This window comes from Chiloscyllium plagiosum, chromosome 27, assembly GCF_004010195.1.
Source record: "Chiloscyllium plagiosum isolate BGI_BamShark_2017 chromosome 27, ASM401019v2, whole genome shotgun sequence".
Taxonomy (NCBI): domain Eukaryota; kingdom Metazoa; phylum Chordata; class Chondrichthyes; order Orectolobiformes; family Hemiscylliidae; genus Chiloscyllium; species Chiloscyllium plagiosum.
The window spans coordinates 49351960-49378603 of record NC_057736.1 but is presented as its reverse complement, the minus strand read 5'-3'; the positions used below and the strand labels follow the sequence as shown (position 1 = coordinate 49378603).

Here is a 26644-nt window from a genome sequence, read left to right as displayed (position 1 = left end):
GTTCCCTGGATGCTGCCTGACCTGCTGCGCTTTTCCAGCAACACATCTCCGGCTCTGATCTCCAGCATCTGCAGACCTCACTTTCTCCCCAATGAGAACAGACCCAAGTCTCTCAGCCTTTCCTCATAAGACCTTCCCTTCAGACCAGGAAACATCCTGGTAAATCTCCTCTGCACCTTTTCCAATGCTTCCACATTCTCTCTGTAATGGGGCAACCAGAACTGTACACAATAGTCCAAGTGTGGCCGCACCAGCGTTTTGTACAGTTGCAGCATGGTATTGCAGTTCTGGAACTCAATCCCTCTACCAATGAAACCTAACACACCATATGCCTTCTTAACAGCACTATCTACCTGGGTGGCAACCTTCAGGGATCTATGCACATGGACCTCAAGATCCCTCTGCACATCCACACTACCAAGAATCTTTCCATTGACCCAGTATTCTGCCATCCTGTTATTCTTCCCAAAGTGCATCACCTCACATTTAGCTGCACTGTACTCCATTTGCCATTTCTCAGCCCAATTCTGCAGTTTTTCCAAGTCCCCCTGCAACCTATAACATTCTTCCAAACTGTCCATTACTCCACCGACTTTAGTGTCGCCTGCAAATTTACTAATCCAACCACCTATGCCTGTGTCTAAGTCATTTATAAAAATGACAAACAGCAGTGGTCCCAAAACAGATTCTTGTGGCACACCACTAGTAAGCGGACTCCAGGTTGAATATTTTCCATCAACCACCTTCTTCCAGAAAGCCAGTTTCTAATCCAAACTGCTAAATCACCCTCAATTCCATGCCTCTGCATTTTCTCCAACAGCCTACCATGCAGAACCTTATCAAAGGCTTTACTGAAATTCAAGTATACCACGTCAACTGCCCTACCCTAATCTACATGCTTGCTCACATTCTCAAAAAATTCAATAAGGTTTGTGAGATATGACTGCCCTTGACAAAACCATCTAGGTAAAAACAATGACTGCAGATGCTGGAAACCAGATTCTGGATTAGTGGTGCTGGAAGATCACAGCAGTTCAGGCAGCATCTGAGGAGCAGTAAAATCAACATTTCCTGATGAAGGGATTTTGCCCGAAACGTCGATTTTACTGCTCCTCGGATGCTGCCTGAACTGCTGTGTTCTTCCAGCACCACTAATCCAGAACCTTGACAAAACATGTTGACTATCTGAAATCAAATTGTTGCTTGCTAGTTGATTATAAATCTTATCTCTCATAATTCTTTCCAAAACCTTTCCTACAACAGAAGTAAGGCTCACTGGTCTATAATTACCTGGGTCATCTCTACTGCCCTTCTTGAACAAAGGCACAACATTTGCAATCCTCTAGTCCCCTGGTACTAAACTGGTAGACAATGACGACTCAAATATCAAAGCCAAATGCTCTGCTATCTCCTCCCAAGCTTCCCAGAGAATCCTCAGATAAATCCCATCTGGCCCAGGAGACTTGTCTACTTTCACTACTTCTAGAATTGAGAACAGCTGTGCGTAACTAACCTCAATCCTTCCTAGTCTAATATCTCGTACTTCATTCTTCTCCTCTACAATACTCTCCTTTTCCTGAGTGAACACCGATGAGAAATGTTCATTTAGCACCTCTCCGATCTCCACAGGGTCTACACTCAACTTCCCACTTCTGTCTTTGACTGGCCCTATTCCTACCCTAATCATCCTTTTATTCCTCACATACTTCCAGAAAGCTTTCTATAGGGTTCTCCTTTATTCTATTTACTAAAGACTGCTTGTGTCCTCTCTTTGCTCTTTAAATCCTTCCTAGCTGATCTGTAACTCTCCATCGTCTCATCTGAACCATCTTGCCTCATCAACACATAAGCCTCTTTCTTCTTCTTAACAAGAGATGCAATTTCTGTAGTAAACTACTGTTCCTTTACCTTATCACTTCCTCCCTGCCTGACAGGAACGTACCTATCAAGGACACGCAATATCTGTTCCTTAAACCAGCTCCACATTTCGATTATCTACATCCCCTGCATTTTGCTACCCCATTCTGTGCATCCTAATTCTACTGTAAGTAACAAGTTCACTGTTAGAATGTTTACAGTATTGTATTTTGATATTTTATAGAAACGCGACAATCAATCTTTTTATTGTTAGAGAGAGGTCTTACAAATGTGAGACTTTAAAAGATGTTTTAAGCTCTCGCTTTCTTATTGTGGATAATTCTAGAAACTATACCTCTGGAAGATTGTAAAGGCCTTAAAAAATCCAGCACTGGTTTATGATGATTTTTTGCAACTATTGGAAACTTCGGAGGAAAAACTGAGAACTGTTGTCAGGTGAGATTGACTCAAATCTACCTGACTCAGATTTGGTCCAGAATTATCCTGTTCACACTATGAAGCCAATCAGCAGTGAGAGATGGCACAGGAAGTGTTATAGTGAAACACTAATCAACGAGCACAAGAGGGAAATTGAGAGTCGCTTACCACCTTGCTTGGAATAGGCTTCAGTAGAATATGGAAGTGCAAGTCCTTTTAAAAGGAGAGGGTAGATGGAGATGGCATAACGTTTCATGGGTTCGATATTCTCTGCAGGGATGAACACAGATGCAAGATTTTACTGACGTACAAGGAAACGTTTGGAGTACGTAATAAGATTAACCAATTGATGGCAACAGACACTGCAATACACATTCAGGACTTGCAATAATGATGGCAAAAACGTTAATATTCACCCACAGACTACAGCAGCAATCACTGAACAGACTTACAAATATTGCTCCCTAGTCAAATTCAGTGTGTTTAGATTTGCGTACATAGATCGGGAAAGTATGCAGAAACTAATAACCTGCTGTCATCTGAATTGGTTCATCCCCTATAAACTAGCTAAAGCACCAGACCAATGCATTTTTTCAGTTCCTGTTGGTCTGCATTTTTTAAAATTGTTACGTTTTAAGAAGGATAGAAAGCCAAAGAGGTACTATACAAACAAGTACTGTAAAAAGGAGACATTCACTCTCCAAAGCAATAAGCTCGACTGATTTCCCTCCAAATGGCTGGTGACATCATAATGACATGTGATCAGACTCTGAAAAGCAAGTCAAACATACTCACACAAATACACAGAAATAATTTATTTATAAAATAGAAACATCGAAACAGGACACTATTCACTCAATCCCCTGGGCCATCAATTAGACAGGGATGATCAGCACTTCATCTGCAATTTCCTGTCTTTGATATGTTTCTCTTAGATATGTATAAATCTTAGACTGGAGTGTTTCAGTTTCCATTTTTCAAAGTAGAATTTCAGATTTACATCATCCTTTTGTGCCGAATTTCACTCCTGGAGACTTTTGTTCTACTCTTAATTTATTTTGCCTGAGAGAGGGGGGACAGTATTTGAGGTGGATGGGGAGTGCGTTCTACTGCATAGTGCTAACATAAGTGGCCAAGTAATGGAGTACCTGAGGCTAACAGTCTGGGGACATCGGTTCATATCATTACATATAGGTATAAATCTTATTATTTAAAAATCATTCATGGGATGTGAGTGTCACTGACTGAGCAAGGATTGATTGCCAATTCCTAGTTTCTCCTTGAGAAAGTGAAGGTGTCTTCTTGACCTGCTGCAGTCCAAGTGTTGTGACCCACAATGCCTTTATGCAGGGAATTCCAGAAAGGGGTGGCACAGTGACTCAGTGGTTAGCACTGCTGCCTCACAGCACCAGGGTCCCAGGTTTGATTCCTGCCTTGGGCGACTGTCTGTGTGGAGTTTGCACATTCGCCCCGTGTCTGCGTGGGGTTTCCTCCGGGTGCTCAGGTTTCCTCCCACAGTCCAAAGATGTGCAAGCCAGATGAACTGGCTATGGTAAATTGCCCGTAGTGTTAGGTGCATTAGTCAGAGGGGAAATGGGTCTGGGTGGGTTACTCTTCGGAGGATCTGTGTGGACTGGTTGGGCTGAAGGGCCTGTTTCCACACGGTATGGAATCTAATCTAATCTAACATATTAGCAAATATTTTCAACTGCGGAAGATGAGTGGCTTGAAAGGGGCTTGCAGGTGGTGGTATTCCATGTTCAATCTGTCTTTAGCTTTTCAGATGGAGTCATTGTGGATTTAAGTGATGCTATCTTGGTGAACTTCAGTAATGCATCTCATACACAGAACTTACTCTGTCACTGTCAGTTGTGAAGGGAATGGATATTCATGGATGTGGGCTGCTTTAACCTTTATGATGAAAGGAATGTTAACTCAATTGGCTGGATGGCTAGTTTGTAATATAAAAATGCCAATAGCATAAAGGTGGCAGGGTGGCTTAGTGGTTAGCACTGCTGCCTCATAGCACTAGGTTCGATTCCAGCCTCGGGTGACTGTCTGTGTGGAGTTTGCACATTCTCCCCGTGTCTGCATGGGCTTCCTCCTACAATCCAAAGAAGTGTAGCTTAACTGAATTGGCCATGCTAAATTGCCCATAGTGTTCAGCGATGTGTAAGTTAGGTGCATTAATCAGGGGTAAATGTTGAGTAATAGAGGAGGGGAATGGGTCTGGGGGGGGGGGGTTACTCTTCAGAAGGCCAGTGTGGACTTGTTGGGCCAAAAGGCCTGTTTCCTAACTGCAAGGATTCGATGTGCACAGGTTCAATTCCCATATACCAGCTGAGGTTAACATATTTCTCGACTGTGACCTTCAGATTACGCTCACCAACAGTTGTCTCACTCTCACAAGAGAGCAGCCCTATGGTCTCTTAGATCATGGTGACTTCACCTCTACTACTTGGATAACATGGTTTTCAGGGAGCATGTATCTTGCTTAAATGTAATAAAACAGTATTTTGTTTAAGACTCTATGGAATATGAACAGCCAGGTTTAAGCATTAACAGTCATAACATGTGAGATACACCAAGACTAGTGTCAAGTAGGAATTGAGTGTATAACTACTTTATACATCAAAGCCATGGCTATTTGTAAATCAGTGGAGAGCCTTTGAGCTGCTCACCACGTGCACGTGAATAAACCACACACGTTGAATTTAGACTTCTAAGGATCAGCTCCGTTATAGAGTCATAAAGGTGTACAGCATGGAAACAGACCCTTCGATCCAACCCGTCCATGCCAACCAGATATCCCAACCTACTGCCAGTACCTGACCCATATCCCTCCAAACCCTTCCTATTCATATACCCATCCAGACGCCTTATAAATGTTGCAATCATACCAGCCTCCACCACTTCCTCTGGCAGCTCATTCCATACACGCACCACCCTCTACATGAAAAAGTTGCCTCTTTGGTTTCTTTTAAATCTTGCCCCTCTCACCCTAAACCTATGCTCTCTAGTTCTAGACTCCCACACCCCATGGAAGAAACTTTGTCTATTTATCCTATCCATGCCCCTCACAATTTTATAAACGTCTGTATGGTCACCCCTCAGCCTCTGATACTCCAGGGCAAACAGCCCTAGCCTATTCAAGCTCTCCCTATAGCTCAAATCCTCCAACCTTGGCAACATTCTTGTAAATCTTTTCTGAACCCTTTCAAGTTTCACAATATCCTACCAATAGGAAGGAGATCAGAATTGTACACAATATTCCAGAAGTGGCCTAACCAATGTCCTGTATAGCTGCAACATGACCTCCCAACTCCTGTACTCAATACTCTGACCAATAACGGAAAGAATACCAAACACCTCCTTCAGTATCCTATCTATCTGTGACTCCACTTTCAAGGAGCTATGAACCTGCACTCCAAGGTCTCTTTGTTCAGCAACACTCCCTAGGACCTTACCATTAAGTGTATAAGTCCTGCTAAGATTTGCTTTCCCATCATATTTATTTAAATTAAACTCTATCTGCCACTCCTCAGCCCATTGGCCCATCTGATCAAGATCCCATTGTAATCTGAGATAGCCTTCTTCGCTGTCCACTACACCTTCAATTTTGGTGTCATCTGCAAACTTACGAACTATACCTCTTATGCTCACATCCAAATCAAATGGCAAAAAGTAATGGACCCAGCACCAATCCTTGTGGCACTCCACTGGTCACAGGCCTCCAGTCTGAAAAACAACCCTCCACCATTACCCTCTGTCTTCTACCTTTGAACCAGTTCTGTATCCAAATGGTTAGTTCTCCCTGTATTCCATGTGATCCAACCTTGCTCACTAGTCTCCCATGGGGAACCTTGTCGAATACCTTACTGAAGTCCATATAGATCACATCCACCGCTCTGCCCTCATCAATCCTCTTTGTTACTTCAAAAAATTCAATCAAGTTTGAGAGATAGGATTTCCCATGCACAAAGCCATACTGACAATCCCTAATCAGTCCTTGCCTTTCCAAATACATGTACATCCTGTCCCTCAGGATTCCATCCAACAACTTGCCTGTTGTTCACTTTGCATTTCAGGACTCAGGCCCATAACAATGTGATTGATTCTTAACTGCCCTCTGGGCATTTGGAGATAGGAAATAAAGACTGGACCTTGCCAGTCACCTTCAAAATAAAAAAAAGGGCCAGCTTTGGATTTGCTAACTGTATCATTCTTTAAACCAATAAGAACATAGCAGCCATGACTGGAATAGAGCTATTGTGTGAGATGAGTTTGAAAGAAGACCACGTGGTTGTAAGAATTCAAGGGTAGATTTCTCTCCCTTAGAAACAGTACTGGAAAAGTGGGGATGCTAATCCCTATAACACAAGAGGTTATTTTGTGTAGTAACTCTTGATGCCTTTAAAAGACCTTGTAAAATGCCTTTTAAAAATCTGCATATACCTTTGGTCCACAGTTTGTTACTTCCTGAAGTAATTACGGTAAGTTAGTCAAATACATTTGCCTTTCACGAAAGCATGTTGGCATTGCCTGATTGTGTTAAGAACTTCTAACTGTCCTCCTATAACTTCCTTTAAGAGCTGATTCTAGCATTTTCCCTATGAAAGATGTTAATTTGCTTGTAGTTACCTATTTCCCATTTCATCTCTTTCTTGAACAGAAGAGTTATATTCATGACTTTCCAATCTGATGGAACTTTCCAGAATCTATGGAATTTTAGAAAAATAAAACCAGTTCATCTATTATCCCTGTAGCCACTGTATTTTAAGACCCTAGAATGCAGTCCATCAAATCTAGGACTGGTCAGACTGTAGTGCGACATTTCCTGTGTCCTCTCATGAGTGATTCTAATTGTTTTAACTTTGTTCCTTCACCCCCACCCCCCCAACGTTTATCCCAGGTATTCCTGGCATGGTACAGTGATGCTAGACAGTTCTGGGATGTTACTCAAGTTGAACTCAGTGCAGAATCTCCAAAAATATTTGTTGAAAATTTCAATTTTTTTTCATTATCCATTATGCTGGATGGATAATTCCAAGTGCTGGAAAATGGGATTAACAAGTTACATGATGATTTTTGACTGGTGCAGACTTGATGGGATGAAGGGTTCTTTGTTGTGCTGTATACCTCTGACTATAGTTGATTCTGAAGACTTTCTTGGGAGGACTAGCTTTCATTTTACTTGCTGTTTTCCTTTGACAATCTTTACAAACATTCTTACTGCTTTTATTTCTCTGGCTTTCTTCCTCTTTAAATTTTTACCCCCAATTTTTTTCAATCTATCACCAATCTTTAGAGATGTTCACTTTTTATTTTAATTTGATATTATCATTAAACTCCTTGGTTAACCACAGAGGTGCACTCTGAGAATCTCTGATTCTAACTGTTTCATAACTTTGCTGAAAATATTATTCCTGAAGAAGGGCCTGTGCCCGAAACGTCGAATCTCCTGTTCCCTGGATGCTGCCTGACCTGCTGTGCTGTTCCAGCAATAAAGTTTCAACTTTGATCTCCAGCATCTGCAGACCTCACTTTCTCCTTGAAAATATTAAACACCACCCTAAATAATAACAAACAAATTTACTAAACCATCTTGATTTTCTAGTTGATTTTAGCCAGCTCTGTCTTCATACCCTTGTTATGACATTTATTTAGATTGAAACAAGAGTCCTAGGCCCATTCTTCTCTCCCTCACACTAAATAGGAAATTCAAACTTATTATAATTATCATTGTCCAGAAGCTGCAACATTGTGAGGCAATTAATTCAGTACAGTCCTGGATACAATTAACAATGAAATCCAATAATTGTAACCAATGTGAACTTGCTGATATCTCCGCATGTATGGTGCATCTGCAAATCAACCTACCAGCTTGGCAAACATACCCACAACGATGATATCCCTTAACTGTATCTGTTTGTCCATTTGTGCCAGGGATGGTGTATAAAGAGGATTGGGCTAATGGCCATAGATTGCCTTGTTGTTTATCTATGTCTTGCTAAAATTTTATTATTAATAATAAATTAAGGGTTTTTGTTTAAGTTTAAATTTGTTGCCTGATATATTATTTTTAAAATCTGATTAGTAACAACTGGGCAATATGGAGGGTCATTGAAAGTTTCATTTTACAAAGCTGCAAATCCAAGGATACTGAAGTTGATTTGTTGGGTCTGCTGTCTCCATGATGTAATATTGAGGTGAAAGAACAGACATGCGAGAATCTGTAATGGCATGTTTTCATCCAATTGGTGAAGTGCTTTTGCTGAAGATGATGACAATGTAGGAGAAGCATCAATCAGCATAAGGGTGCAGTTGAGTGAGTCTGGTGAATGGTCAGAAAAGAGTAACAAACTGCACAGAAAGACAAATAATTTGTTAATAAACTCAACAGAGCTTTCATCTTAAGGAATTTGCCTTGTCCATTTTTTTCAAAACTTGAACTTCGCAAACAAGGTTTTGGGAAGCAGAGTATTGCCTACCTTTTCTGTAAAATGGAAAAGGAAATAAGAACCTACCCATAGAGGGCAATACAATAATGCAATTCAATTCCTCCTTGTCTGTGATAACATCTTCAGTCTATGATGGCAGATAATGACTCCTTACCTTGTAGGATGGAACCAGTGCTGTCTGCTGAAACTTTCTTCCAGTTGATTTCACAAGAATATTCTTCTGACATTTTACACCATTCTACTATGTAACCAAGAACTGGGATGCTTGGATGTGTCCAATAAATTTGGAGACTATGCTCTGTAATCGGGATGATGTTTACGAATGGACGAAGGGCAGCAATACCTGAGAAAGGTGAATGAGCAAATAATCCATAAGTCAGAACTCTGAACTGATAGTAGACCGACTCAAAATATGAACTGTCTGAGATCAATGTGTAACCTCATTTTTAATTCCTGTTGCATGAATTTGGGATGAGGTGATTACTTTTACTTTTACCTGAATCGTTGATACCATTTTAGGGAAGTAAATCTGTCCTCTTTACCCAGTCAGGCCTACATGTGATTGTAACTCCAAACCCACAGCAATACACTTGATGATACACCACATTGGAGCAGAGCACTGACAATCATCACTGACAATCATTCCCGAAGTCATCACAAAAGTTAAAGATTTTTAAAAGTGCACAGAATTCCCCAAATACCTTCCATTAGACCTAGGTTGACAGCAAGTATAGGATTGGTTTCTGTACTTAACAAGAATTGTTATTTATTATAAATTAGTTTGATAACATTACAAACTAAAATTCAAAACCCTGTTATGAACTCTCCCTTAACCACATACAGAGTTAAAGACAAGAAAAAAACAGAGATGTTATCAACAGATAGAAAGATTGGGAAGGATTGGCCTCTGTTCACAGCATTTGTCGGAATGAATCTTATGCTGCTCGGAATGTTGCTTCATTGTCATTTTCTCCAGATGCTTTCACTTACTTGCAAGAGGCACAGGGTGACCGGTTAACATTTAGGTCTATGATTCAGTACTAAAATGTACAGCAATTGCTGAAAGAAAAATAAATGGTTTCTTCAGATTTAAAGTGGCTTTCACTGTGGAGAACAAAGACGGCTTCTGAGCTTGCAGAGAGCTGATGGTTTCTCACTATCATATCCATAGCTCAAACTGTTCAGTTAACAATTGCATGATTGTTGACAGGCAGAAGGCCTTCGTCAATAACTGGTCACTAGTTTGCAAACCAATTAGTAATTTGTTGCCAGTTGAATTTCTATTTGTGCAGAGCCCTTAATTCCAGCTCCTCTGCAAACCATCTACTACTTGAACCAACAGCTGTGAAAAAAGCATCTACAATGAATAGCCAGTAACTTGCTTTCAAAACTGCAGTGATCCTTCAATAATCCTCAGTTTTACAACAGCTCTTTTCCTGTTTCATGTCGCAATCAAAAATACCAAAAAAAATTATATAGTCTTTAAATGGTTTTGAAAGGCTGAAGTCTGCATTAAGCTCCACATAAAGTGCATTTTAAAGGGCTTGTGTGAGGAAAGATAAACTGTTTTAGGATTTTGAGGTGAAGTGGACAGAAACATCTTCCACAATCACCCAATCATCTTAGTTACAATGTCTATCTTACTCAAGAAAGCTGCACCCGATTGTTAGCATGCAGTAAACTCCATCTTGTGTAAGATAAGCCCCTCTACTGCTGGGTTGTTTGAAATTTAAAGAAACATTTACAGCTCAGAGTAAACAAAGCTGCTGTAGTGGGGTGCACACCACAAGACACAGCTACTTAGAAAGGAACTCAAGAGTCATAACACTAATTAAACCAAGTTCAGAGAACCAGCAAAGCTCATAGCCAGAATTAAATCAATGAAGGGTAAATTTGGAAGCCTAAGCAGGCAGAATCTCAAAGAGGAAAGTAGAGTCAATTGAAGGTGAAAATAACAAGCCAGATACATAAATGAAATGACAGTTCAAGTGGGAAGAATTTACTTAGACTATGGAAACCAGGATTATTCAAAGAAGCTACCAAAGGAATTTTTAAAATTAAATTTGTACAGCAACAAGCTTCAAACAAAGCAGCATGGACAGAGTGAATCATCTGGGAAGGGCTGCTGAGAAACAGGATTTAACATTTCAGGCAGCAAAATTGATTCAGGAAAGCCAGAAAAATCAAGAACTGACTATTTGCTGAAAAAATGCAGAAAGTCACCCAGGTAGCGATGACAAAATATCTATCTTGTAAAGCCATGGAATGAGGTCCATCAAGTCTGTGCCAGCCTGTTTCTCCCAGGCCAGCTTTCCAGCACTTGGCCATAGTAATTATGTGAAAGATTGTGTAATTTTCCACCTCTACTATCATCCAGGCAGCGCCTTCAAGATTCCCACCACTCTGGATGAAAAGTTGCCTCAAATCTCTTCTAAACCACCTGGTCTTCACTTCAAAATTATGGCCCCTTCAAATAAAGGGAACAGCTACTTTCTATCCATCTTATCTACACTCCTCTATCTGATACACCTCAATCAGGTCCAACTCAACTTTCACTGCCCTAAAGAGCTACCAGAGCTTTTCCAGCTTTTCATCAATCACTAAGTTGCTCCATCCTAGGCAACATCCTGGTGAATTTCCTCTGAATCACCTCCAGTGTAATCACATTCTTCCTATGGTCTGGTGACCAGAACTGCACACAGTACCAATGCCACAACTGATAAATGCAAGTGTTCCGTATGCTGCCTTAACTACCTATTAAACTGTTTTGCCACCTTCAAGGATCTGTGGGACAAGTACTCTATGATACCTCAATTCCTCCGAGTGTACTGCCATTCATCAAGAACTCCCTTGTCTTATTATCTCCTCCAAAGTGCATCAGTTCACATTTTTCTAAGTTAAATTAATCGTAAAAAAGATTAGTGAGGGATAGAGTGAGGCCCATAACCAACAAGCAGGGTAAACTGCTCACTGAAGTAAAAGGTTCTGACAGAGGTACTAAATAAATACTTTGCTTCTGTTTTTACCAAATTAGAAAACGGTGACAATGGCCTAGCTGAGAATGTAGGTTTTGAGAAACTGAACAGTGATTCATAAAGAATAGGTGCTAAACACGAAAAGCTGGCAGCACTCCAGATAAGGATGAGAGACATCCTAGATTGTTGAGAGAGGGGTAAGGGAGCAAATTGTGGAACCATTGACAGAAATTTTCTAGGCATCTGAACACAGAATTAGTCCCTGGGGACTGGAGGATTGCAATCATGTCCATATTGCTTAAGGGCTAAATGATAACCCAGGAAACTACTGGCCTTTCAGCTTGACATCAGAAAACCGATAAAGCCCATAATTTGGGATAAGGTATATGTGCAATTAGATAAAAATAAGTTAATACTGGACAATCAACATGGCTTCAAAGAGTGTGGTGTTGGAAAAGCACAGCTGGTCAGGCAGCAATCGAGGAGCAGAAAAATCGACATTTCAAGCATAACTCTTCATCAGCATGATGAACAACTTATGCTCGAAATGTCAATTCTCCTGCTTCTCAGATGCTGCCTGACCTGCTGTGCTTTTCCAGCACCACTCTCTCAACTCTGATCTCCAGCATCTCCAGACATGACCTTGGCTTCGTCAACGTCATGTCTGACAAACTTAATAGAGTTTGTTTGAGGCGGTGACACAGGCAGTGGATGAGGCATTTCAGAAAACATTTGATAAGGTGCCACATGGTAGGTTGGTTGGCTTACTAGAAATATTTGAGATTGATGGGTCCTTGGCAGCATAGATTATAAATTAGCTAAAACAGATGGCAGGTATTGATAGACATTTCTTAGACGAGGTGAGTTGAAAGTGATGTTCCCCAGGGATTGGTGTTAGGACCTTTGCTTTTTCTGATTTATATAAACAATTTTAAGATGGGTGTTGAAAGAAAAATCTCTAAAGGTGCAGGTTATACCAGGCTAGGGAGAATAGTGAATTGTGAGGATGATGCTGAGTGATTTCAGAAGGACAATTGGGCAGATATCTGGCAAATGGGGTAATGCATTTTTGTGGAAGAAACCAAGACAACACAGACTCAACAGTACAATTTACAGGGAGTAGTGTAGCAGTGGGGTCTTGTAGTTCAAGTGCATCATTCTCTGAAGATGTCTGAGTTGAAACAGTTAAGGTGGCTTACAGGATACTTAGATTTATAAATAGAGGCAGAATATAAAAGCAAGGAAGTGAAGCTATAACTCTACAAATCATTGGTCAGACCACATTTGAGGTATTGCTGGGCACCTTGTTTAAGAAAGGATATTCAAGCTCTGGAGTCAGTGCAACAGAGATTTATTAGAATGAATCAGGAATGAGGGATTTTAGACACAAGTTTAGAAGATTGGGCTTATTCTCTTTGGAGCAGAGATGATTAAGAGGTGACAGAATTGACTATAAGATTATGAACTTTTGGGGGCTACTACAGACAATGGGTCAAATTGCCACCTTCCATACTGTAAAATTTTATGATTCTAAATTTGATCTGCCATTAATCAGCCCTTCTGACCAAACCATCTGTAACTTATTACCTAAGAACTTTGCTCTCGCTATTTTCAAATCTGTCAATTTTGTATTTTGGGCAACATGACAGCTTAGTGGTTAGCACTGCTGCCTCTCACAGCGCCAGGGACCCTGGTTCGATTCCAGCCTTGGGCAACCGTCTGTGTGGAGTTTGCACATTCTCCCTGTCTCTGTGTTGATTTACACTGGGCACTCCAGTTTCCTCCTACAATCGAGAGATGTGCAGGTCAGGTGAATTGGCCATGCTAAATTGCTCATAGTATTGAGGGATGTGTAGGTTGGGTGCATTAGTCAGGGGTAAATGTAGAGCAATAGGGTAGAGGAATGGGTCTGGGTGATTTACTCTGAGGGTTGATGTGGACTTAAAACACAGATCAGTACAGGCCTTCAGCCCACGATATTGTGCCAAGCATTTATCTTAATCTAAGATCAATCTAATCTACACACCCCTCAATTCACTGTTGTCCATAGAATCCCTACAGTGTGAAAACAGGCCCTTCAGTCCAAACAAGTCCACACCGACCCTCCAAAGAGTAATCTACCCAGATCCGTTCACTTGTCCTATATTTACCCCTGACTAATGCACCATCCTACATATCCCAGAATGCTATGCAATTTAGCATAGCCAATTCACCTAACCTGCACATCTTTGGATTGTGGGAGGAAACCAGACAGAAGAAACCCACACATATAGTTGCCTGAGGCTGGAATCGAACCCGGGTCCCTGGTACTTTTAAGGCAGCAGTGCTAACCACTGAGCCGCCATGCCACTCCATCCATGTGCTTGGACAGCAGTCACTTAAATAACCCTAATGTCTCTACTACCACTGCTGGCAATGCATTCCATGCACCCACCACTCTCTGCATAAAGAACCAACCTCTGACATCTCCTCTATCCCTTCCAATCACCTTAAAATTAAGACCCCTTGTAGGCCATTCCTGGCCTGGGGAAATGTCTCTGGCTATCTACTCTATCTGTGCCTCTCATTACCTGGTACACCTCTATCAAGTAGACAATAGACAGTAGGTGCAGGAGTAGACCATTCTGCCCTTCGAGCCTGCACCACCATTCAATATAATCATGGCTGATAATCCTTAATCAGTATCCTGTTCCTGCCTTATCTCCATAACCCTTGATTCCACTATCCTTGAGAGCTCTATCCAACTCTTTCTTGACCTCGTGAACCTATGCTGCACTCCCTCAATAGCCAGAATGTTTTTCCTCAAATTTGGAGACCAGAACTGCACACAATACTCCAGGTTGGTCTCACCAGGGCCCTGTACAGCTGCAGAAGAACCTATTTGCTTCTACACTCAATCCCTTTTGTTATGAAGGCCAGCATGCTATTAGCCTTCTTCACTATCTGCTGTACCTGCATGCTTACCTTCATTGACTGGTGTACAAGAACACCCAGATCTCTTTGTACTGCCCCTTTACCTAAATTGATTCCATTTAGGTAGTAATCTGCCTTCCTGTTCTTGCCACCAAAGTGGATAATCATACATTTATCCACATTAAACTGCATCTGCCATGCATCTGACCACTTTCCTAACCTGTCCAGGTCACCCTGTAATCTCCTAACATCCTCCTCACATTTCACCCTGCCCATCAGCTTAGTATCATCAACAAATTTGCTAATGTTATTACTAATACCATCTTCTATATCATTAATATATATTGTAAAAAGCTGCGCTGATCCCTGTGGTATCCCACTGGTCACTGCCTGCCATTCTGAAATGGAGCCGTTTATCACTACTCTTTGTTTCCTGTCAGCCAACCAACTTTCAATCCAAGTTAGTACTTTGCCCCCAATACCATGCGCCCTAATTTTATTCACTAACCTCCTATGTGGGACTTTATCAAAAGTGTTCTGAAAGTCCAGGTACACTACATCTACTGGATCTCCCTCGTCCATCTTCAGAGTTACATCCTCAAAAAATTCCTGAAGATTAGTCAAGCATGATTTCCCCTTCATAAATCCATGTTGACTCTGACCTATCCTGTTACTACTATCCAGATATGTCGTAATTTTATCCTTTATAATAGACTCCAGCATCTTTCCCACCACTGAAGTCAGACTAATTTGTCTATAATGTCCTGCTTTCTCTCTCCCACCTTTCTTAAAAAGTGGTACAACATTAGCCACCTACAATCCACAGGAACTGATCCTGAAACTATCGAACTCTGGAAAATAATCACCAACGCATCCATGATTTTTCGAGCCACCTCCTTCAGTACCCTGAGATGTAGACCATCAGGCCCTGGGGACTTATCAACCTTCAGATCTAACAGTCTCTCCACACCAATTCCTGGCAAATATAAATTCCCTTAAGTTCAGGTCCTTCAGCCACTGTTACCTCAGGGAGATTGCTTGTGTCTTCCCCAGTGAATACAGATCTGAAGTACCAATTCAATTCTTCTGCCATTTCTTTGTTCCCCGTAATATATTCCCCTGTTTCTGTCTTCAAGGGCCCAATTTTTGTCCTAACCATTTATTTGCCTTTCACATACCTAAAAACGCTTTTACTATCCTCCTTTATATTTTTGGCCAGTTTACCTTCGTACCTCATTTTTTCTTTGCGTATTTCCTTCTTAGTAATCCTCTGTTGTTCTTTAAAAGCTTCCCAGTCCTCTGTTTTCCCACTTATCTTTGCTATGTTAACTTTTTTCTCTTTTAACTTTATATGTTTCTTAACTTCCCTGGTCAGCCACGGCCGCCCATGCCTCCTCCTAGGATCTTTCTTCCTTTTTGGAATGAACTGATCCTGCATCTTCTGCATTATACACAGAAATATCTGCCATTGTTCCTCCACTGTCACCCCTGCTAAGGTATTGCACCATTGTACTTTGGCCAGCTCCTCCCTCATACCTCCATAGTTCCCTTTATTAAACAGAAATTTTGTCACTTCCGATTGTACCCTCTCCTTCTCAAATTGCAGATTGAAGCTTATTGTATTATGGTCACTACTTCCCAATGGCTCCTTCACTTCGAGGTCCCTGATCAATTCTGGTTCGTTGCACAATACCAGATCCACAATTGCCTTCTCCCTGGTCGGCTCCAGCACCAGCTGTTCTAAGAATCCATCTCAGAGGCACTCCACAAAGTCTCTTTCTTGAGGTCCAATACCATCCTGATTCTCCCAGTCTACCTGCATGTTGAAATCCCGAATAACAACTGTAGTAACATCTTTGCGACAGGCCAATTTCAGCTCCTAATTTAACTTACATCTGACATCCAGACTACTGTTTGGGGGCCTGTAGATAACTCCCAAGAGGGTCTTTTTACCCTTAGAATTTCTCAGCTCTACCCATACTGACTTTACATCCCCTGATTCTAGGTCTCCCCGCGCAAGGGACTGAATATCATCCCTTACCAACATGGCCACCCCACCACCTCTGCCCGTCAGTCTGTCCTTACGGTATCATGTGTAGCCTTGAATATTCATTTCCCAGGCCCTGTCCACTTGAAGCCACATCTCAATTATCTCCACAATATCGTATCTGCCAATTTCCAAAAGAGCCTCAAGCTCATCCATCTTATTTCTAATGCTTCGTGCATTCATATATAGTATTTTTAATTTTTTACTGCCCTCACCCTTCCCATCAACTCCTATTTCACTCAACCTTACAGCATGATCCCTTTTTGAGTTTTCTGCCTCATTGATACAGTTGTCTATCTTGACTTCCCTTGTTCTAACTTTCCCTTCAATTTCCTTCTTAAACGTCCAGTTTGTCCCCTCCCCCCCGCTACTTACTTTAAACGTAGCTGTGTTGCAGTAGCAAACCTGCCTGCCAGAATGCTGGTCCCTAACCTATTAAGATGCAAACCGTCTCTCTTGTATAATTTATGCTTACCACAAAACATACCCAGTGATCCAAGAATTTAAATCCTTGCTTCCTGCACCAGTTCCCCAGCCACACTTTCAAGTCCATTATCTCCCTGTTTCTGGTCTCACCAGCCCAAGGAACTGGAAGCAAACCAAAGATAACCACGCTGTATGTCCTGCTTTTCATCCTTCTTCCTAGTTCTCCAAAGTCCCGCTGTAGTATGTACCTCCTCTTCTTCCCGACATCATTTGTGCTGACATGTACCACCGTCTCTGGCTCTTCACCTTCATCCTTGAGGATTTCCTGCACTCTGTTTGTGATGTCTTTAACCCTGGCACCAGGAAGGCAACACACCATCCTTAAGTCCCACCTGCTGCCACAAAAACCCCGGTCAGTTCCTCTCACTATGGAGTCTCCTATTACCACGACTCTGTGCGATGTCCGACTCTTCCGCTCTGCCTCCACGACAACGTTTGATTGACAGACCTGGCCACCTCCCAGACTGACTCTACTGTTTCCAAAAGATTCAACTTGTTCATGACAGGTACTTCCCCTGGGGTCTCTTGCACCTGTCTCCTCTCTGCCTTCCTCATCATCTGCTCTCTTCTGCTCTCTTCTGGTATGGTCGGTGTAATAACCTCGCTGAAAGTCTTGTCCAGAAAGATCTCGTTCTCTCGGATGAGCCTAAGGTCCTCGAGTTCTTTCATCAGTGCTGCAATATGCTCTGTCAGTAGCTGAACGTGCACAAACTTTCCACACTTATACGAGCCAGACACACCAGACCTCCCACATCAAGCACTTAGCACACTGAACCAGCTTGGCAGTCATGTCTTCACCCTCTTCAACTGTGGTGTAATCACTTCACTCAACCTCCTTGTCAAAGACTCCTGAGCTAAAGCCTCACTCTTCAATCCACAGGAACTTCCTTGGACCCTCTTTTTAGGGCAAGTCTGTGGACTTTTAATTTAGGTTAGAGGAGGAGGGTGGGAGGGAGGCCCTACTTTGTTATTTGAGTGGATGTGTTCTAGATCCCAGGTCCTACAATCACTTACCTTCCCGACCGGCTTTGCGCTCTGACTTCACTTCCGCCCAGCTCCTGCCGCTCTCTGCTGCACTAGCTGTGAATTGAAGCCAAGCCTCCCGGTCCAAAATTCGGGAGATTTTCACTGCAACACAAGATATCGACTCTAAAGTCCCTTGTCCCTTAATGTTTCTGGTGCTTAGCTGCTGAGTCACGCCCAAATCAACTCTGCAAATGGGAGGAAGGGGCGGAACTGGAGGACCATGAGAGTCACCTCTCCTTCTTCTTCTGTCCAGTGTGAAAAGCCCGAGTTCATTCAACCTCTCTTCATAAGACAAACCTTCCAATCCAGGCTACATCCTGGTAAATCTCCTCCTCTGTAAAGCATTTACATCCTTCTATAATGAGACGACCAGTACTGGACACAATATTCCGAGTGTGGTCCTCACGGCTCTTTAACTCAATCCTCCTATTATTGAAAGCCAACATACCATACCCCTTCTTAACAACCCTATCAACTTGGGTAAAGGGCTTTTGCCCGAAACGTCGATTTTGCTGCTCCTCGGATGTTGCCTGAACTGCTGTGCTCTTCCAGCACCACTAATCCAAAATCTGGTTTCCAGCATCCGCAGTCATTGTTTTTATCTATCAACTTGGGTGGCAACTTTGAGGGTTCTGTGTACACGGACCTCAAGATCCCTCTGTTCCTCCACACCGCCAAGAATCCTGCCTTTAACCCTGTATTCAGCATTCAAATTCAACCTTCAAAATGAATTACTTCACATTTATCCAGGTTGAATCCATCTGCTACTTCTCAGTCCAGCTCTGCATCCTGTCAATGTCATGTTGTAGCCTGCAACAGCCCTCAACACTATCTACAACACCACCGACCTTTGTGTCATTGGCAAACCCACCCTTCCACTTCTTTATCCAAGTCATTTATAAAAACTACAAAGAGCAGAGGCCCAAGAACAGACCCCTACGGGACATCACTGGTCACCAACCTCCAGGCAGAATACTTTCCATCCACTACCACTTGCTGTCTTCTTTCAGCCAGCCAATTCTGTATCCAGACAGCCCAAATTTCCCTGTATCTTGTACCTCCTAACTCTCTGAATGAGCCTACCGTGGGGAACCTGATCAAATGTCTTACTGAAATCCATACACACCACATCCACTGCTCGACCTTCATCAACTTGTCTCGTCACATCCTCAAAGAACTCAATTAGACTTGTGAGGCAATGACCTGCCCCTCACAAAGCCATGTTGACTATCTTGAATCAAACTATGTTTTTCCAAATAGCTATAAATCCTATCTCTTAGAATCCTTTCCAGTACCTCGCTTACCACAGACATGACTGACTGGTCTGTAATTCCCAGCAACTTCCCTATTCTCTTTCTTGAACAAAGGAACAACATTCGCCTCCTTCCAATTATTCGGCACTGCCCCCACGTACAGCGAGGATGCCAGAGGCACAGCAATCTCATTCCTCGCTTCCCATAGTAACCAAGGATATTTGGGCAGCATGGTGGCTCAGTAGTTAGCACTGCTGCCTCACAGCACCAGGGATCTGGGTTTGATTCCAATATCAGACACCTGTCAATGTGGAGTTTGCATATTCTCCCTGTGTCGCATGGGTTTCCTCTGGGTGCTCTGATTCCTTCCCAAAATCTGAAAGTGTGCAGGTTAGCTGAACTGGCCATGCTAAATTGCCCATAGCATTCAGGGATGTGTACATTAGGTGCATTGGTCAGGGGAAATGAAAAATATTAGGTGAATGGGTCTGGGTGGAATACTCTTTGGAGGATCAATGTGGACTTGTTAGGCCAAAATGGCCTGTTTACTCATTGTAGGGATTCTATTCAATGTTTCTATGATCTGGTTTGGCATTGCGGATTTATCTACCTTGATGCTTCCCAGAATTTCCAGCACATCCACTTTCTTAATATCGATCTGTTCAAGCCTATTAACTTGGTGCATGGTGTACTCACTATCAACAAGGCCCCTCTCTCTGGTGAATACTGAAATATACCTGTTGGTTTAAATGGCCTGTTTCCACACTGTGGGGATACTGCGATTCAATGATCTGTGAACTTGCTAATTGCATCTCCTGCATTCAAGTCTAAATCATTGATTTTAAATCACAAACAGTAAGGACCACAGCACTGATCCCTGTGGGACTCCAATAGACACAGATGTTCAGTCAGAAAAACACCCGTCAACCATCATCATCTGGTTCCTGTCACTCAACCATTTGTGGATCCAGTTTGCCAAATTTCCTTGGATCCCATTAGGCTTTTACCTATGCTGACAGTATCCCAGACAGGATCTTATCAAAACCCTTGCTAAAGTGAAGTAGACTACATCAAAAGCATTGCCCCCATCTGCACACCGAGTCAACTGTTTAAACAATTCAATCAAGTTGGTCAGACATGACCTCCCATTAACAAAACTATCCTGACTTATCTTGATTAATCCATGCCTCCTTAAAAGCAAATTAATTCTGTCCTTCAGAATTGCATCTAATAGTTTCCCCATCATTGGCCTGTCATTTCCTGGTTTATTCCTTGTTCCCTTCCTGAATAATGGTACCACAGTTTTAGAATAAGAGGTAGCAGATTTAAAACCGAGATGAGAAGAAATCACTGCTCTCACTGAGTCAAGAATCTGTGGAATTCATTGTCCTACTGTACATTTGGGACATTGAGTAAATTTAAATTTAAGAAGGAAATTGGAGCTACAATTTGCCCCCCCCCCCACCACCACCAGAATTAAGAGGCAATAGAGTGCTGCATGAAACTTGCCTGTCTGGTGGAGAGTAGGCAGTGCCAGCAATGCAGCAGGTGAGTGCCCAGCAGCGTTGTAAGCACGAACACAGATGTTGCCATCTCCTTTCGGAGTTGAGATTCTGCAGCTCAAACTTGTTGTATTGCACAAAGTGACCTCAGGATGATTGGTGTCAGGTTCACATCCAAATGTCACTCTGTAGCCACGGATCTTCCCATTCATTTCTGACTTCTTCAGTTCCTGTCAAGACATTGACTATTAATTCACAACAAACGCAGTGACCTTTGCCAAAACCTGCCTGGATCAGCTGATTTGTTCAACTTTCCACAATTTCTTCTACGAATGTGTCAGGTTTCAGTAGCATCTTAATCAGGTAGCATATTCACAGAAAAAGGAGAAAGTGAGGACTGCAGATGCTAGAGATCAGAGCTGAAAATGTGTTGCTGGAAAAGCGCAGCAGGTCAGGCAGCATCCAAGGAGCAGGAGAATTGACGTTTCGGGCATAAGTCCTTCATCTGGAGGGTTTCACTATATCCCTACCCCAATTAGCCTCCCCCTTACCCTGGCCCAAATAACTCACCTTAAACCAGCCCCAATTAACCCTCCTCTTGCTCTGACCCAATTAATCCACCCCCAATCTAGCCCCAATTAACCCATCTGTTGCCCTAACCCAATTAGCCTATCACCAACCCAGAGTTGAAAAGTGTGGTGCTGGAAAAGGACAGCAGGCCAGGCAGCATCCGAGGAGCGGGAGAATCGATGTTTCAGGCATAAGCCCTGCTGCGCTTTTCCAGCACCACACTTTTCAACTCTGGTCTCCAGCATCTGCAATCCTCACTTTCTCCTATCACCAACCCAGAACCAATTAACCCATCCCTTACTCTGCCCCGATGAACCCATCCCTTACTCTGCCCCGATGAACCTACCACTAACCCAACCCCAATTAACACACTCCTAATACTGCCCTAATTTACTCACCCCGGCTCAGGCACAATTAGTGTCAAGAGTGTGGTGCTGGAAAAGGACAGCAGTTATGAGATGCACAGATAAGATTGACAGTCAGAATGTTTTTGCCAGAGTTGAAATGTCTAATAGTAGGGGGCATGCATTTAAGGTGAGAGGGAGGAAAATGTTTTGAGGAGTAGGAGTAGGAAAATGTAGGAGTCTGGAATGTGCTGCCGGGGTAGCAGAGGAGACGGATATGATAGGTGCATTTAAGGGACTTTCATATAAGCACATGAATGTCAGGAATGGAGGGATATGGACCAAGGGCAGGCAGAAGGGATTTGTTTAATTTGGTGTCCTATTTGGCACAACATCATGGGCCTGTTCCTGTGCTGAAAATGGATGGAATAGCTGTTATTTTTGGTGCAGGTGGGAAGTTGCCCCAAGCGACTGAGTCGGCAGCACAGGGGGCTTGCAGAATGTGTGGATAACAGCAATGAGGCAGATGTTGTGCATAATAATGAGGGTGGTAGAGCATGAACCTTTTTGGGAGGTTGATGCAGTAAACAGTCTGAGCTTTTAGAGGTATGGTGGAATTTAGCTAACAATGGTCACTGACATTCTTCACCAGAAGGCTGTCAAAGTTGCATCATTAATATATTCAAGACTGAGACAGATTTGAAATGAATAAGGGAGTCAAGGGTGATAGCGAAAATGTAGAATTGAGGTGTATCAGATCAGCCACGATCTCATTGAATTGCAGGGCAGACTCTATGGGCTGAATCGCTTAAATCTGCTTCTGTGTGTTATGGTCATTTTCTCCAGATGGATAATCTGGGCGATAACTCTGACATAGTCCTCTAACATAGACATAGACCTCTCTGCTGGTCCTGGGATAAGAGAATGTCCTGCTTTTCCATTGCTGTCCATCAGTTCCTCTAGGACCCTGTCCACAAAATGAGACACCAATTTCCCCTTGTCTGCCATATCCAACTCTCTTCCCAGCCCCTCCCCATCCCTCCCACTGCTCCCTGCCACCAACTGGATTAATTCCTCTTATTGACCAACCAGGTCGTACCCCGTACCTGTCTTCACTTTTCCCCATTTCACCACCTTGCCCCTGCCTCTCCCTTTACCGTCAGCTCCCCCCACACCCACCTCCGTCCTGAAGAAGGGTTACACCCGAAATGTTGACTTCTACACCTCCTTATGCTGCCAGGCTTGCTGTGTTCTTCCAGCCTCCTGTCGGTCCACACTTCTGGGCCAAATTCAGGGCAGTCCCAGACTGATGATGCTTATCTGGATGCATAGCAGCCTCTTAAAGATGACCTAGTTATTTCTGAGATATCCCAGCAGTAGTTAGTCATTCTGGTAATAGCAGGTGTTAGGATGAGGTGAGAATCACATGAGAGGTGCCAAAGGGGCCGACTCAGAGTCCTTAGTCAATTTAGCAAATTTGGTGAGATGAAATGAGAAAGCACTCTGGGTCGCATGGAGAGAAACGTTAAAATGCATAATGTAGATATATACAATGCATGAAGTTAAACAGTTTTGCAACAGAACACCCACAAAAAATGTATGCATGTCAGGTGCATTCTTCAAGTGAGAATCAGGTCAAATACAACAGATTGTGGGGAAGGGGGGATGGTGAGGAATAAAGACTGGTAAAAACAGGATTTAGAATAGGGAAAGCAAAAACCTTCCACTGGTATGCAAGTTGTAAGAAGTGAAGTGGATACTATTTGGGACAAAGATGATAGACACTCTGATGTGCTGCAAAAGCTTAAATATTTGTGTCAATGTTTACTAAGCAAGAGGGTTATGACAAAAAAAAAGTTAAAGATAAATTTGTAGAGATAATCAAAAGAGTGAAAATTGAGAGGGAGGAGATACTAGAAAAAATGGCTATCCTTCGAGAATAACTCATGTTATCTGGATAGTTTGCGTTCTCTATTACTGAAGCAAATGAGTCCAATGACAGTGGAAAAACTTGCCAGAATCTTCCTTGGTGCCTTTGATTTGGGGGCAGTACAAAAGGATTACACAGTTCAAAGTTTGTGAGAAGATTTGTAGCTCGGGTGCTCGTTGTTGTGGTTCTGTTCGCCGAGCTCGGGTGCTCGTTGTTGTGGTTCTGTTCGCCGAGCTGGGAATTTGTGTTGCAGACGTTTCGTCCCCTGTCTAGGTGACATCCCCCTAGACGGGACGAAACGTCTGCAACACAAATTCCCAGCTCGGCGAACAGAACCACAACAACCGATTACACAGTACCAAATATAGTACTCACATTCATGAAAACAGGGAAGGACAATCCGAACAATTACTGATCAGTCAGTTTAACATCACTAATATATTAGCATTTAGCAATTCCATCTTTCAAATTGAGAATGACATGTGTCAAACCAGATCAATTTTCAGATCCCTATGAATAATATTACAATGCCTGCTTTCACCTTCCAGTCAGTGGTGTCAAAACCTCTGTGCTTCAATATGCCTTTCATTGGGTTAGTCAAGGACAGCCAGCAAGGATTTCTAAAATGCAGTTAATTAGAACAAAGAGCCAGAGTATGCAATTTGGCCTTTTCAGCCTGCTCCACCATTTAGAGTCATAGAGTCAGAGATGTGCAGCATGAAACAGGCCATTCAGTCTAAATTGTCCATGCCAACCAGATATCCAAAATTAATCTAGTCCCATTTGCCAGCACTTGGTCCATAAACCCATCCAGATGTCTTTTAAATGCTGTAATTGTACTAGCCTCCACCACTTCCACTGGCTGCTCATTCCATACGCTCCCATTGCCTTCTGCATGAAAAAGTTGCCCTTTAGGTTCCTTCTAAATTTTTCCCCTCTATTTCTGGACTCCCCCACTCCAGGGAAAAGACCTTGTCTATTTACGTTCTTCATGACCCTCACGACTTGATAAAGCTCCAATTTTCTTCTTAAATTTAAATTTACTCAATGTCCCGAATATACAGTAGGACAGTGAATTCCACAGATTCTTGACTCAGTCAGGCAGCATCCGAGGAGGAGGAAAATTGGCATTTTGAGCAAAGGCCCTTTATCAGGAATGAGGTTGGGAGCCTCAAGGGTGGAGAGATAAATGGGAGGGGCGGTGAGGCTGGGGGAAGGTAGTTGAGAGTACAAAGGTGGATGGAGGTGGGGGTGAAGGTGATAGGTTAGAGAGGAGGGCAGAGTGGATAGGTGGGATTGACAGGTGGGACAGGTCATGAGGGCGGTGCTGAGCTGGAAGGTTGGAACTGGGGTAAGGTGGGGGGAGGGAAAATAAGGAAATTGGTGAAGTCCACATTGATGCTCTGGGGTTGGACGGTCCCAAGGCAGAAGATGAGGCATTCTTCTTCCAGCATCGCGTGGTTAAGGAGTGGCGGTGGAGGAGGCCAAGGACCTGCATGTCCTTGGTGAAGTGGGAACAGGAGTTGAAGTGTTCGGCCATGGGATCGTGGGGTTGATTTGTGCAGGTGTCCCGGAGTTGTTCTTTGAAGTGCACTGCGAGTAGGCGTCCTGTCTCCCCAATGTAGAAGAGACCACATCGGGAGCAATGGACACAGTAAATGACATGTGAAAGTGCAGGTGAAACTTTGATGGATGTGGAAGGCTCTTTTGGGCCATGGATGGAGGTGAGGCACGAGGTGTGGGCACAGGTTTTGCAATTCCTGGGGTGGCAGGGGAAGGTGCCAGGAGGGGAGGGTGGGTTGATGGGGGGCATGGACCTGACTAGGTAGTCACAGAGGGAACGGTCTTTACGAAAAGTGGATAGGGCTGGGGAGGGAAGCATAGGTGGTTGGGCAGAAATGACGGAGGATGGTGCAATGTATATAGAGGTTGGTGGCGTGGAAGGTGAGGACAGGGGGAGTTCTGTCCTTGTTGCAGTTGGAGGGGTGGGGTTCGAGGGTGGAGTGCGGGACGGAGGGGTGGGGTTCGAGGGTGGAGGTGCGGGACGTGGATCAGATATGCTGGAGGGCATCATCAAGCATGTGGATGGGGAAATTGCAGTCTTTAAAGAAGGAGCCCATCTGGTGTATTCTGTGGTGGAACTAGAGGGACATGGGCCAAATGCTGGCAAATGAGACTAGATTAATTTCGGTATCTGGTCAGCATGGACAAACTTGGACTGAAGGATCTGTTTCTGTACTGTACAGCTCTACAACTCCATGAATTATAATTATAATTAGAATCCCTCTGACTCTATGACATTGATATGGATTGCAAATAGTTGAGGTCCCAGCACTGACCGTTGTGGTATCTGACTAGTTAAAGTTTCACAAGCTGAAAATGACACATTAATTCATTTGCTGGGTGGAATCTTAAGGGTCTGAGCAGGGTAGCCAGTGGTGGGATACTTGGCAGAATTGAACAGAAAGTCCAGCAAAACCAACCTAATATCAGAAGCAACACACACCATCTTTTATACTTTTTACAACCAATGGGAAAGATTCTGTTTTGGCAGCAGTTATTTGCCATTTGACCATTGTTATTGATTGTTAAATGTCTTGTTAATGCCACAAGTCACCTCATGAATGTGCACACTTCAATTTTATCAAACTCATCAAACAAGCTAGACAACAGGAAGGCAGGACACCAGAGTAAATATTTGGTGGAGTCAGCTCACTATGTGTTCGAAATGAATTCTGGGCAACATCTCTGGCACATTCCACAGCCACTGACCACACACACCCCACATTGAAGTCTGACATGTGCCAGCTTCTAAAGATCCTCACGGCACATCTCTAGTCCA

General features: G+C 43.0%; 1 protein-coding gene across 5 annotated transcripts in view; it reads right to left on the bottom strand.

Annotated features, from left to right (window-relative positions):
• Positions 1-26644, bottom strand: part of LOC122563768 (interleukin-6 receptor subunit beta-like) — a 209370-nt gene that overhangs the window by 54690 nt on the left and 128036 nt on the right. For all 5 annotated transcript variants that reach the window (XM_043717981.1, XM_043717983.1, XM_043717982.1 and 2 more), the window contains 3 exons: positions 20966-21188; positions 8911-9099; positions 2464-2565 (listed from right to left, as the gene is read on the bottom strand). In XM_043717981.1, the coding sequence (XP_043573916.1) occupies positions 2464-2565; positions 8911-9099; positions 20966-21188 (514 nt within the window). The remainder of the gene's footprint in view (positions 1-2463; positions 2566-8910; positions 9100-20965; positions 21189-26644) is intronic.